The sequence below is a fragment of the Triticum aestivum genome, chromosome 1B (assembly GCF_018294505.1).
Source record: "Triticum aestivum cultivar Chinese Spring chromosome 1B, IWGSC CS RefSeq v2.1, whole genome shotgun sequence".
Classification (NCBI taxonomy): domain Eukaryota; kingdom Viridiplantae; phylum Streptophyta; class Magnoliopsida; order Poales; family Poaceae; genus Triticum; species Triticum aestivum.
Window position 1 is genome coordinate 5,611,845 of NC_057795.1, and position 14,501 is coordinate 5,626,345.

The 14,501-nt window shown below is 48.7% G+C and overlaps 1 protein-coding gene across 1 annotated transcript; it reads left to right on the forward strand.

The window, feature by feature from the left end:
- The first annotated feature begins 401 nt into the window (after positions 1-401).
- LOC123102956 (photosynthetic NDH subunit of lumenal location 5, chloroplastic) lies at positions 402-3,476 on the forward strand. Its single transcript, XM_044524440.1, has 7 exons — positions 402-597; positions 690-860; positions 1,734-1,884; positions 1,977-2,065; positions 2,694-2,748; positions 2,836-2,921; positions 3,065-3,476. Exons 1-7 carry the CDS (start codon positions 565-567, stop codon positions 3,215-3,217), a joined length of 738 nt encoding a protein of 245 aa, XP_044380375.1. The 5' UTR covers positions 402-564; the 3' UTR covers positions 3,218-3,476.
- Positions 3,477-14,501: the final 11,025 nt, after the last annotated feature.

The window sequence follows — 14,501 nt, forward strand, 5'->3', positions numbered from 1 at the left end:
GGTTTAACCCAACGTGTTGGTTGGGGGTAATTAGAGTTAGGGAATGAGAATTGAAGGGGTACCAGACTTCAAATCTATTGTTTGGTTGGGGGTATTGGGAATTTACAATGGAGTAGGCATGAGACTTGAGACTCCAACTCCCACCGTTTTATTAACAGGGGAGGGGGTGGGAGTTGGATGGGAATTGTTTTAATGAGTCAATCTTAACCCTTCATCTTAACTTTCCTTGTCTAGTCCCATATCAATTCCCATGAACCAAAGAAGGGAGTATAATTTCTCACGCACCAAACAAAGGATTGGAAATAAAACGACTCATTCTATGTCTAATCTCAATACAATTCCCTCCTCTAAACTTCCATTCCGTTTCCCAGATATTGCCAAACACCCTACCATGGACTTGGGTGCGCAAATAGGATGAACGAGAAGGGCTCAAATCAACAGCTCCACCGGCATCAGGGGAGTGAGGAAGCAGAATAAAAAGCTCATCCTTTTGGTTATCTGCACAGAGTCTTCCGTCCGTCGCCTCCAACAAATCCCATCCCAAAACCTCCTCCTCGCCCTCCAATGGCGGCCGCGACCTCCTCCTTCGCCACGCTCGTGAGCTCCCTCCCCTCCCCTCATCCCCACTTCTTCTCGGACCCGCCTGGTCTCCCTCCTCAGCCTGAATCTTGTGGTGTTCTTTCTTGCAGGCCATCGCCCGCCCGGCGGCGGCGGGGTCGGCGGCGCAGAGGGCGCTCCTCGCCTCGAAGGCCCCCTCGTCGGCGCTCTCCCTCCGCGGCGGCCGCGTCGCGTCCCCGGCCCTCTCCGCCTCCCGGCAGAGCCGCGCGCGCTTCGTCGCCTCCGCCAGCGCCGAACCCTATGTAAAGATTCCCCATTTGTTTTATCTATCTACCTTGGCACAGGGGCCGCAATCTATGTGAATCTTGCCGAATTGCAATCCAGTAGTAGACATATCTTATGTGTCTTGCCGAACTTCCATGCGATTCCGCATGCTGGCTGGTAGCTGTGATATTCATGAGAAATATCAGGTCACTCACTGAATTTTTTGTGTGAAGAAAATTGCAGGCTGAGGTTTACCGTCACTGCGACGGGCATGCCATTCGTTTATAAACATTCTTAGGTTCAGTTATTTAAACATTCTTAGGTTCTGTGCGACGGGCATGCCATTCGTTTATGTTATTCCCCATTAGGTTCAGTTAGTGTTAGTTGCTCGCTGTCTGAAGAATCAAATGCGCTGCTGTTTCTATCTGGGCACTGTGGCCGCTACCTGTGTAAAGCCTGCGGATCTGGCACCGCTCCCTGTTCAGTCAGGAAGCTGAATTGCAACCTAATAGACATGTAGTTTGCCTTCGGTTGTGTACTTGTGAACATTCACACCATTCTGTATATTATTTGGTAGCTGTAATTTTCATGAGAAAAATCAGGACACTCACTGAATTTATTTATTTTTGTGTGTGTGAACAAATTTGCAAGTTGAGGTTTTGTCATCACTTAACTGCCGGGGTATGCCAGTGTTAGATGCAGAGTACCATACACTGGTATGCCATGTGTTGGTGTTTAGTTCATTATCTCCAGTTAGTGTTAGTCGCCGGCCGTCTAAGGGAACAAATGTGCCACTGTATGGTTTACACAATATGCCGGTTTTGTGGTTGCATTGGTGCATATCTTTTACCTTATTATGGATGCCATACATTTCATGGTGTTTGAAGCTGTTCCTTCATCATGCATTGCAGGCACCTGAGCTTCAGTCCAAAGTTACAAACAAGGTCTACTTTGACATAAGCATTGGCAACCCTGTCGGGAAGAACGTTGGGAGGATTGTCATCGGGCTGTATGGGGATGACGTTCCCCAAACCGTTGAGAACTTCCGTGCTCTCTGCACTGGTACGAGGGACTGCTGGAGCCCTGTTCTGTTATCCCATCTGTGAACGATTGCTCTGGTGAGGAATATGACCAATTTCTCCTTTTTGTATCAGGGGAGAAAGGGTTCGGATACAAGGGATCAAGTTTCCACCGTGTCATTAAGGACTTCATGATTCAGGGAGGAGACTTTGACAAGGGCAACGTATGTGTTTCCTACCTTCGTCTATTCTTGTTTGTTGCATGTGCATCCTTATGCCGTATTGCAGATTGCATTAAGAAAAGCTAAAGACTATCTCTTGTTACCATACAAATACCTTTGCTCACAAGATTGAACGGATTCATGTGCTTATTTCTATTTTGCATGATAATTGTGCTAGCTGCTTCTCCTTTTTCCTTCTGAACTGTGGCTTAGCTATTTGAGTACTCTGTGCTGTTTAAGCATTATTTTACGGACCAGATGGACTGGGGGAGAATTAGAGGGAGGTAGTTTAGGTCCTTGTACTACTAGCTTTGCTCGTGTACCTGCATTCAATTTCTTACCGTGCTGCATTTTCACCCTGGATGTTATCCATGTTTGACTGTCAATAATCACTTGCACTAGTGCATCCTACCCTGTTTTGTGGTCAGTGGCCTCGTGGTAAGAATTCAAGGTGATTGCCACCGCGCCGTCCTTTCCTATATTGAGGCGTACATGATTTTGTGTTTCATCTGCATTTTGATCTACTTATGCATGGCTGGCTGAAGTACTTTTGAAACTTCGGATTGCCTAAAATGAAACATACAGCTTCCAACAATGGCATGTGAAAATAACTAGAAACTGACAATTTCAGGGTACTGGAGGGAAAAGCATATACGGCCGCACCTTTAAGGATGAGAACTTCCAATGTATGTGTTGCAATGAACTAGTCTGTATCATGCAATCTTTGCTTCAGATTATATGCTAACTGATTATATATTATTTAATGTTCTTAGTGGTTCATACTGGACCTGGAGTGCTCAGCATGGCTAATGCTGGACCGAACACCAACGGCAGCCAATTCTTCATCTGCACGGTCAAGGTAATTAGTTGTGTACTTCCTGCTATCAGTATCAGTCAGTCAATGCGAGAAATAGCTAGTACCCTTTTCCCGCTGCCGCTCCATCGAGTTTGAAGTTCATATAAATAAATCCCCGATTGAGGTTTCTGCTACCTTGCTTGCAGACACCGTGGCTGGACGGGAGACACGTTGTCTTTGGCCAGGTTCTTGAAGGCATGGATATCGTAAGGATGATAGAGTCGTCTGAGACTGACAGAGGTGACCGTCCGAAGAAGAAGGTGGTCATTAGTGAGTCCGGGGAGCTTCCGGTGGTCTGAGTTTTATTTAGATGGTTACCACCTTCCATCTGCGCATCTGGATTTTGCTGTGGACTTGTTACAGGTCTTTCTCCTAGTAGTTAGAGACCGCGCTGAGTTGAGCCCAAAATTTCTACTCCCGAGGCATACGGCATTCATCTACTGTTTGACTGGAATAAGAATGTGATTGCTTTCCTCAAACCTGTTTTGTAGCTTTGTTCATGATAGATAATGCATTGTGAATTTTCTGGCGGATCTATGAAATCCCTGGATATCTTTATCTATTGGTTTTTACCTGCTAAATAAATTTCCCTCAGGAGCTGCAGGCAAATTATACCATGTAAAGGCTCGGTATCATTCCTAGCAATCCCAGTTCCAACACTTGTCATGAGCAGATTTAGCAAGCAAAACCTGCTGATTATCTGAATGATCTGCACAACAATGCAAACTTAGTTTGGCAGACCAACAGATTATTGATCAAAGCTTCGCATGTGTACTGTAAAGCCTTTGACATGTAAAGGGAATTTCATGAATCATGTCATGATCTACTTTTGCAAGTCACATTTTACTGTAAAGTCTTGGGTATCTTTACAGGCCACACAAGATTACAAACTTAGTTCAGTGCAAGGTGTGCTAATCTGGTTTATGCGTAACAACCCGTAGAACATTACAAACTAGTTTCAGAAACTCCGATGTAATCTAGATTGATGTTTGAAATGTAAAGTGAATAACATTAGTTATCTCAATTGATAAAGCTTTGGTGGCAGTGGAGCGATATGTGCAACAACAAAGAACTTTGATGAGTAATCCAAGAATACACTTAAGTAGTGCCACGAGACACAAATGATGAGTTGAGAAGCATCCATGCACTTCCCAAGAAAAGTAAATGCAAAGATGAAAACAAACAATGCCATGGTAGCTATGAATAGGCATACACCATCAAGATCCTCCATCATCCACCATTCACATTAGAGAATAAACATCAAAGGCAAGCAAACAATATCCAACACAAATCAACTATGAAGATCTTCCTCGCGCTTGCCTTTCTTGCCACTATGGCTACCATCACCATAGTCACCTCCGATGTGACACTTCCCTAGTTGCAGCCACAAAAATCATTTTCACAGCAACCACAACAACAACCACCCTTTCCACAACCACAACAACTACCATTTCGAGAGGAGCGATCAACTCCACAACAACACCCATTTCCACCACAACAGTTACCATTTGGGCAACAACTATTTCCACAACAACCACCCTATCCCCCACCACAACAACCACCCTATCCCCAACCGCAACAACAACCATTCCCACAACAACATGAACAACCAGCTCAGGAACAACAACCATTTGTACAACAACAATTGAACCCATGTAGGGATGTCCTCGTACAACAGTGTAATCCAGTGGCAGCTTTGTCATTTCTCCAGTCAGAGGTGGTGCAACAGAGCAGATGCCAGGTGTTAAGGAAGCAATGTTGTGTGATCAGCATGACGAGACTATCTAGCACCTACTCATTGACCGTGCATTTGCGAAGCAAGTCTGGCATTGGATTGGAATGGTCACTAGAAGAGTGTATTTTGAACCGCTGCAAAACGAGACCCTAGGCGAGTGGTGCATCCATGTAGGATTGGAGCGCGGTTCACTTGAAGGTGACACGTGCTAAGTGCCTCCTAGGCATGTGGATGCTCTGGAAACATCAGAATGGCATCATTTTCAACGATGCGGCACCGTCGTTAGCCCGGAAAATCCACTGTATTCGGGAGGAAGGACGGCTTTCGGTGAAGGCGGGACTAATTAAGGGTGATCTGAAAGGTTTTGACATAGAGGATGTGGAGTGGGTTGAGACAGAGTAATTTGTTTAGATAATCTAGGTGGTGCCGGATGAAATCCGCATGTAAATATCTTGTGTAACGGTGGACTCTTTGGGGTGTTGATGCGGAGCATCCCACGTTCATCCCCATGTACACTCTGACTACTCTCCGAGCCCCAAGAGGACATATGACGAGACCTCGAGCATCCGCCATTGGACACAAGGTGAACTCGCTCCCCTCTAAACCTTCACTTTCCACACGTGAGACATGGTTGCTACTTCAAGCGCGGACCTTGTGCATACTCAGGTACACCCGAGGAGACCATAGAGAACCCAAGGACCAAGGCCGAGCGTGCGCGGAAGCATGGAAGAGAAGGAAGAAGAGCCAGCTGCTACAGGCCCCTGACATCCGGCCACAGCCCAGACATCCGGCCACAGCCCGGACATCCGGCCAGGCCCGGACATCCGGCCCAATGCCCGAAAATCCAGCCCCCTTCTATCTAGAGAGCGCCAGAATCGGCCAAGCCAGCCCGGACATCTGGCCCCCAGGCCCGGACATCCGGCCCCTCGCGAGCCACCGGACATCCGGCCCCTTCTCTCGGAAATCCGGTCCCTCCATCACCGAATGCATCCGGAAGACCCAGGCCAGCCCGGACATCCGGCCTCCCAGCCCGGACATCCGGCCCGTCGCGAAGCCCCGGACATCCGGCCCCCAGCCCGGACATTCGGCACATGCATGTGCGCAGAGAGCGGGCCAAGGGCCCATGTATCCCCCTCTCACTTACCCCTTCGTGGGCTAGCACTATATATACTCCCTCACCTCCTCCTAGCTAGGGTTAGCAAAGGATTATCTCATTTGAGATGGAGCTTTGCTCATCCATATGGATCTCCTCCTCGTGAGAGACCACGGCCTCTTCGGAGAAGATCCACCATGGATTCAAGACCCCTTTACGGGAAGATCCCTCGTGGATTCAAGACCTCCTCAAGGAGATGAACTACCGCCGCTTGTATCGTCCTTTGTTGGATTTGGACCGTGTATCTCTTTGTGTTCCTTGGATCTAGCACATGTGTGATCATATTCATGTTGGTTGAGTGTTTTCTCTTGCGTTTCCCCATGATTTCCCTCGTCCCCCTCCACGCGTTCTTCGTGTTCCTCGTAGGGATCCTCTCCAAACGTGAAAGATCTGCCCCTAGGGTTCCGCCCTACATCATCTTGGTATCAGAGCCACGTTGATCACGTTTTTGGAGCCCCTACCCCATGTTTTCTAGCTTGTTTTTGTTGATTTCGTCCTAAATCCGAAAACCCCCACCAAAAATAGCCCCCATTTTTTATTGTGATTTGTTGGTTTGATGATGTTTTGTTGATTTTGATCCATGGATTTGCTTGGTTTCAAGTGGATCTAGCATCTCCCCAAGTTTCCCCACTTTCCATCCACGAAATCTCTCCAATTTTGCCCCCGAAATCATCAATTTCCGCCCCAAAATCGAGTTCTTCGAGTTCATCCTCGGATTTGGAGCCCGAACATCTGGCCCGACCCCCAGACATCCGGCCATCCCGGAAATCCGGCCATTTGCCCAGACATCCGGCTCCTGGAGAGCATTTTCGTGCAAGTTTCTGGACATCAGGTCCCGGACATCCGGCCAAACCCCCGGATGTCCGGCCGCTGTCATTTTAGTTTTTCCCGTTTCACCGTTTTGACCATAACTAATTCATCCGGAGTTCGATTTTGACGTTCTTTAGCTCATTTTGAAGCTATTGACATCCTCCATCCTACAAAAATACCACCATCACCATTTGACTCCATCAAATTTTTAAAAATTTGGCAAGTTTTCCTAGGCCCTCCACCATATCATCCGCTACACCACCACCGACTTCCGCAACCTAACCCATTTTGCTTGCCATAGCATCAGTGGTTGCTTGAGTAGTGATTTGTGTCTCCTAAGGTGTTTCGGCTACTTAGGGACGATTACTTCTTCATCAACCACCACCACAATTTTCCACATAACGACCTTGCCCACCATACATTTTGCCAACCCAACTTAACCAATTTTGTTTGATCTTGTTTGAGTTGTGGCTTGTGTCTCCTAAGGTGTTTAGGCTACTTAGGGACGTCAACTTCAACTCCGACACATGTATAGCCAATCATTTCACTTCCGCATTACGAAGTGCAAACCACCACCGCTTTCCACTACCACCATTTGACATTTGACGTTTGAGATTTTGAGTTCGCGGTTTTTCCGTTTCCTAAGGTGTTTCGGCTACTTAGGGACGAGACTCCATCATCTTGGTTTCTACATCAAGAACACCGCCACTCATCATCGCCTCGAGGTCGTCATCGACTTTGACCACTTCACCATCATCCGTCCGTGGCGTACAAACAAGAAACCTTGGACGGTAACCTCCATATCATCTCGGTATCGTGGTATCCCTCCATTGTATATTCCCCTTGCCATTGCATTGTTAACCCCTAGCCCATTTTGTGTAACTTGCCTATCGAGACAAACCATTTGAGTATTACCGGCAACGTTACTTGTGCACATTAGTGATCATACTTCCCATAGCATACATACCATATCATCGTGGTGCATATATTGGTATCATATCTTGTGTCACAAGTTTGTTCCCGCATATACACAATTGCTATCTTGGTTTGTGCATTGTGCAAAATTGGCCATACAAAAAAAGAGAAATAAGCTTTTAAGCAAAAGAAAGAGAGCAAAGAAGCTTGTAAGCAAGTGCCATAGCATCATACCACATTGCATATAATATTTTCATATCCGATCATCTTGGATTATCTTGAGAGAAACACCAGGAACCATACATACATAGCATACTTGGGATAGAAAGTTTATCTATTTTGCATCTTATAGGTTGTGCACAAGTGTCGTATCCGCCTATAGAGCAATCATGCTAGCGTCTCTCTTGAGTTGTGCAACACGAGCGTTTTCCGTGGACTCCGCATTTTGTGCTCATTCCTTGGTTGCATGGCCCCATTTATCTATCCGTGTGTGTGTGTTTCCGCGTACCTTTCATTGCTATTGGTCTACTTGTTTCACTTGCAAATTTATGAATCTCTTTCAACATTATTGACTCTTGCTAACATTTTCCATCAATTTTTTGTGCCACTATCCTCACCGAGCTCCACTATAAGCTTTAATTGTGTAGGTGTGAGAACCGACAAGAACTGGTACCAATTGTGCTCTTTCCTTGTAACACATTTGAGTGATCATTGATCCATCTTCAACATCGGTCAAGGTACATTTGGTCTAGTTCTTCTCCTTCTCCCACTCATACTTGCTCGATTCTTGTGATGGATAGGCAAAGCATTTCATCTCCGGTCCTCGACAACAATGACGGCGTGAACAACTACATCACCAAAGCGTCCATCTTCGATCTACAACAACAAATGCAAGGTGCACAATCAAGAATGCAAGAGCGCATCGAGAACATCTCCATCGTCATTCGTCACTCCGAAGCAAGGAAAAGGGACTACATCGACAAGAAGCTTGCCGCACATAAAGAGGAGCAAGATGCAAGGATGGAGGAGATTCGGACCTTGCTCAAGTCTACTTCCCCTTCATCATCTTCAAGGCGGCGAGATTCAAGCCACAAGTCTTTGGAGCGCGAAAATGATGCAAGCGCAAGTCGTCCACGTCCACATCTACATGGCGACCACCATCACGTTCGTGATCAACATCGTCATGAAGGGCAAGTCACCTCCAAGCAACATGTGCACGACGATGACGAACGACATCTACTACGAGCTCAAGCGTGACAATGACACCATCATCATGAAGATGCTCGCCAAGCGCAAATGTACAAGTCCCAACAAGACCAACTTCACGCCAAGTCCAAGCTTCATGAGCACAAAAGAAGACCGCGAGACGACCACCACCAAGATGGAGCTACGGTGTGACGCCCTCGATTCAATCATACACTAATCATACACGAAAATGTGTACGATCAAGATCAAGGACTCACGGGAAGATATCACAACACAACTATAGACACAAATTAAAATAATACAAGCTTTATATTACAAGCCAGGGGCCTCGAGGGCTCGAATACATAAGCTCGAATACACAAGAGTCAGCGGAAGCGACAATATCTGAGTACAGACATAAGTTAAACAAGTTTGCCTTAAGAAGGCTAGCACAAAAGCATCTACGATCGAAAAGGCAAGGCCTCCTGCCTGGGAGCCTCCTAACTACTCCTGGCCCTCGGCGGTCTCCACGTAGTAGTAAGCACCCTCGGGGCAGTAGTAGTCATCGGTGGTGTCGTCTGGATCCTGGGCTCCACCATCTGGTTGCATCCATCGGAAAGAAGAAGAAAGGGGGAAAGGGGAAGCAAAGCAACCGTGAGTACTCATCCAAAGTACTCGCAAGCAAGGATCTACACTACATATGCAACATTATCAATGAAATGGGATGTATCTGTGGACTGGGCTGCAGAAATGCCAGAATAGAGAGAAGGCCTAGTCCTATCGAAGACTAGCATCTTCTGGAAACCACCATCTTGCAGCAAACAGGAGGGAGTAGAGTAGCATAAAGTAAAGTAGTAGTAGTGTTATCAACCTCGGCCAGAGATCCTTTCTCGAGTCCCTGTGAGAAAGCAATCCCAGAGCCATTCTATCCAATTGTCATCACAATCCAATTCTCATCACAAGTATCCAGTTCTAGTTGTATCGATCAGGATACAACTCCGAGCTTCCGTTACCGTAGGACATGCTATCGATAGATGTTTTCTTCCTGCAGGGGTGCACCAACTTACCCACCACGCTCGATTAACTCCGGCCGGACACACTTTCCTGGGTCATGCCCGGCCTCGGCCAAACAATACGCCGCAACCCGACCTAGGCTTAATAGAGAGGTCAGCACGCCGGACTAAACCTATGCCCCCAGGGGTCATGGGCCATCTCCCCAGAAACTCCTGCATGTTGCGTGGGCGGCCGGTGAGTAGACCTAGCTACCTCCTTAAAAAACGTAGGAGCTTACCAGTCCAAACCGGCGCGCGCCACTCAGTCGCTGACGTCTAATAAGCTTCGGATGATGCATACGACGCAGAACGCCCATACTATGCCCACGTGATGGTTAGTGCTATCAGGCCAGAGGCCCCTCGGATCAAATATCCAAATCATAGTGGATTAGGAACGCGTGGTAACAAGCAGAGACTCACGAAAGATGTGACCCCATTGCCCCGTCTCGAGGACTTGCGGCAAGGGCTAAGAATGCCCGGCCACGCCTCGTAATTATCTCACGGGCACCTTCCAGGTCAACCCGACTCCACATCACTCGCAATTATGCTCACACGGGTATCGCTCAGGGTTGACCCGTCTTTAGTAACATGGTTCAGTGTAAAGTCATAGTAACCATAGTAACCTTGTGTCCAAACATCAAGGGGAAAACCCGAGGAATCACCCCCGATGAATTCCACTCGATGTAATCATCAAGGTGAACATAAGAGGAATCACCCCCAAGGTTCACACTTGAGGGGTTGCACGACAGAGTCGTATCGGAAGTGGTGAAGGCGGAATCACCCTCGATGACCATGACCGAATAGCTACACTACAGGGTTAACATCAGAAGTGATGTAGAGGTCTCACCCTCGGCACTCGATAGTAACCCAGCAGTGTCGAGCAACTAAGGGGAAAGAGATGTGCGGTGCCAGGGCCTGGTCTTCGATCCCGTTGATCGGGTCTTCGATGATGAAGCAGGGGCAACAAGGACAAGGTGGGGGTCACTGATGGATCACTAACCAACCTATACTAAGCAGTTTAGGATAAGCAAGTAAGGTAACAATAAGCAGGTTACAAAAGCAGGCTATGCATCAGAATAGGTGCAAACAATAACAGTAGCAAAATCTAATGCAAGCATGAGAGAATGGAATGGTCGATATTGGGATGATCAAACGGGGGCTTGCCTGGTTGCTCTGGCAAGGAGGGGTCGTCATCGACGTAGTCGATCACAGGGGCAGCATTAGTCTCGGGGTCTACCGGAGAGAAGAGGGGGAAGAAATAGTAAATACAGAGCAAACAATGCATCACAAGGCATAACGTGGCAATATGCTGTGCCGGGTGTGACCTAACGTATGGCTACACGATAAAGTGAAGGGGGAATTCAACCGGGAATGTTTTCCCGGTTCCGGACCTGTGTTAGACAGATGACCAGAGGGGGAATGTTCCATGTTCAGCATGCTAGGGGCATGTGACATATGAACGGACCGCGTAATCGGATTCGTTGGATTTTTCTGAGCAACTTTCATATAGAAAACATTTTCATCGGAGTTACGGTTTAATTACTATGATTTTTGCAAGTTTAGAACATATTCTGGAATTAAATAAACTAACAGAAGGGTTTATTGCGTTAGCATGACGTCATAGTGACATCAGCAGTCAGCAGGGCGGCTGACCAGGTCAAACCAGGCCTGTGGGTCCTATGGGACCCACATGTCAGCCTCTGTTAGTCTAACAGTGTATTAAACTAACTAATCTAGGTTAGTTAGCTACTGGACCCCACCTGTCATAGACTAATTAGCTAAACTGATTAGTTTTAATTATTAAAACATTTTAGTTTGAGGAATAAGCGGTGGGGCCCGCATGTTTGTGGCCGGGCCTACCCAGTCAGCAGTTGACCGAAGTCAACAGGACAGCCGGGCCCCAGGGGCCCACGGGTCAGTGACCGAGGGGGTGGCCCCGGCCGGCCAGGTCAGCGGTGGTGCCGGAGCTAGCTCCGGCGAGCAAAGCAATGGCGGCGCCTCGCCGGAGTTGCGCGGAATCGCGCTACAGGGGGCCTCCGGACCTACGGCTTGGACCTAAGGGCGCGGCCCGGCGCCGTGCACACGATGGTGACGATGACCGGCGTCGGGGACGACCGAAGCATCGTTGGCGGCGAGCGGAGGCGGCAGCGGCGTTCAGGAGCGCGTTGGGAAAAGCCTACGAGGCGCCAAATTGGCCGCGGCTAGTCGCATTCGAACGGGCATGACCTCGCGCGTCCAATGGTGGGGCTCGCATCGGTTGGGGGGCCCGGCAAGGTCGCCGACGGCGAGCCGAGGCGGAGACCGTGGGTGGAGCTAGTCGGGGCGTGGTTGCGATGCGCGTTGAGCGAGTCGGGGAGATGCGTTCGGCTAAGCGAGGCAGCATGCATCCAGCGGGGTGAGTCACGCAAGCGAGGGTGGCCGGAGCAGGGCTCTGCAGCGGCGACGGCGGTCCGAGCTCGGCCATGGCGGGGGGAGGGGAACCAACTAGCGTGCAAGCGCAAAAGAGAGATGTGGAGGGCGAGTGAATCTCACCGAGGGAGCACAAGAGGGCTCGTCGGCAGCTTAGGAGCAGCAGGGGGTTGGCGGAGCAACGGCGACGTCACGGTGGCCGGAGATGGGGACGAGGACGAACGGCGGCTGCGGTGCTGCCCGGTTCCAGCGGAGGGCGCCAGTCGAAGGAGACGACCCCGACGGAGCTTACCGATAGGGTCAGCGGGCGCGGGGCCGCCGGTGGCCGCGACAACGACGGAGGGCGGTGGCGACTACGCTCGGAGGTGGACGGGGAACGAAGGGGGAGGCGAGGAGGGAGCTGGTGGGGAGAGGGAGAGGTGGATCTGGGGAAGGAGAGGCGCAAGTGGGAGTGGGGAGTGAGGATCGAGGCGATGCGGAGGGAGGGGATACTTATCCCCTCGTCGGCGAGGCACGAGGCGACGAGCGGGTTCGACGGCGACCACGGGCGCAAGTTGGTTGAACAGGAGAAGGGGAAGGCGACCGGGGAGGGGGAGTGGGCCGGCTCGGGTGGGCGACGGCCAGCTAGGCCGTTTGACCCAGTGGAAAGGGTCAGTTTCTTTTGTCTTTGTTTTCCCTTTTTCTTTTTCTTTTTGAATTAAAAAAGAGAGAGGAAAATATTTATTTGAGTATCCAAAGGATTTAGGAAAAATATGGGACTTGGCCCATTAATTCCTCCACATTTTTAGGTATTGCCACAAATAGTTTGGAGGCAAGAGGAATTGACTAGGAATTTTGGAAATTGGGAATGGCATATTTAAATGCCGCTGGAACACTAATTAGTTTCCAGGGGCAATTTGGGAACTCCAAAGATTTTGGTTTTAACATGAAAAATACTTAGAGAATATTTGTCATATTGTGAACTATTTTGATTGCATGAAAGAAGAAGCAAATATTCGACATGCAATTTGAATTTGAATTTGAAGCAGATTTTGGACAAGTGGCATTTTGGCATGATGATCATGATGACATGACCTTTATTAGGGGGAGATTAATGTACTGTGATGTGGGGGATGTTACATACGGCTACAACAACCACTTTGGCATCTTCGCCAAGTGCTATCAAGGCATCTTCGCCTTTGGACGTACGACATCTTCGCCTACTTCCCACGTGTACGCCTACATCGACTTCATCAAGTTCAAGGCGACTACCTACGAGCAAGGGTGACACTTCCATCTTTGGAAGCCCCTCAAGGAAGATGGCCGAGCAGGGGAAACTCCCTTCGGTCATGGAGTCGAGCTATGAGGTGCCACACCATATGGACCTCCAACACCAAGACGTTGACAAGACAGTCGAGCAAGGGCCATCCCCTTCGACCACGGCTACGAGTGCGAACCTCTTCAACAACATGAAGACGGCGCCCATATTGGACTCATACTCCGAGTCAAGCTACGCGACCACGCATGGAGACATTTGCACCTACACCTCTCTGGCACCCACATATGTTGAGATGCCCAAATGCCATGTGAGGAGAGCCACCACCACATGAGTGACATGAGTGACTCCACCATACGTGACATTGAGAGCATTTCCTATGATAGGATGAGTGTGACCCCCACTAGCCCCACACATGAGAGCATGCCACACATCCTATGTGAGGTTGAGCGCCATTTGAGTGACTCCGCCAACCATATGAGTGAGAGCATCCTTGAGGGAGTGAGTGAGCCACAACACTTAGAGAGTGAGGTAGTTGACACGGCACGTGAGGACACTATGATTTCTAATGACTTAACCTCTACTCCTAGTGTGTTTTCTTCTTTAGTGCTAGGTCTCCTACATGAGGACATGACTACCCTCGACGAGTCCATCCCTCCAATGGGAAAACCGATGGCCATGATGGACAATGATGCACCCCCACATGGTTCCATCAAGATGAAGAGGACAACGAGTGGATCTTCAACACCTCACCTACAACACATGAGAGATGCTCCAATGGTAACATAGGTGATGGTGCTTCTCTTGTCCCACTAGTGGACTCTCTTGACAATGATTGCTTGCATGATGTTGATCCACCTATTCCCATGCTTCAAGCTAGTGCGACTTCTTCATGTCTTGACTTACCTATTTATGATGACTATGATGATGGTCATGTTGAGTTGCCTAGTTGTGATGCTATGCTCCATAGGATACCATGTGAAAATTCTATTGGTCACGTCATGTTTGACAATCCTTTGAACTTGTCATATGCTATGACTGAGATCTCCCATATTGCATCATTTCAGTC

Bases quoted from the DNA above. Each gene is read 5' to 3' on its own strand.
- LOC123102956 (XM_044524440.1), top strand. From the start codon at position 565: ATGGCGGCCGCGACCTCCTCCTTCGCCACGCTC. The intron at 1,885-1,976 runs GTACGAGGGACT...TTTTTGTATCAG, and splicing joins CTTCCGTGCTCTCTGCACTG to GGGAGAAAGGGTTCGGATAC. The intron at 2,749-2,835 runs GTATGTGTTGCA...TAATGTTCTTAG, and splicing joins TAAGGATGAGAACTTCCAAT to TGGTTCATACTGGACCTGGA.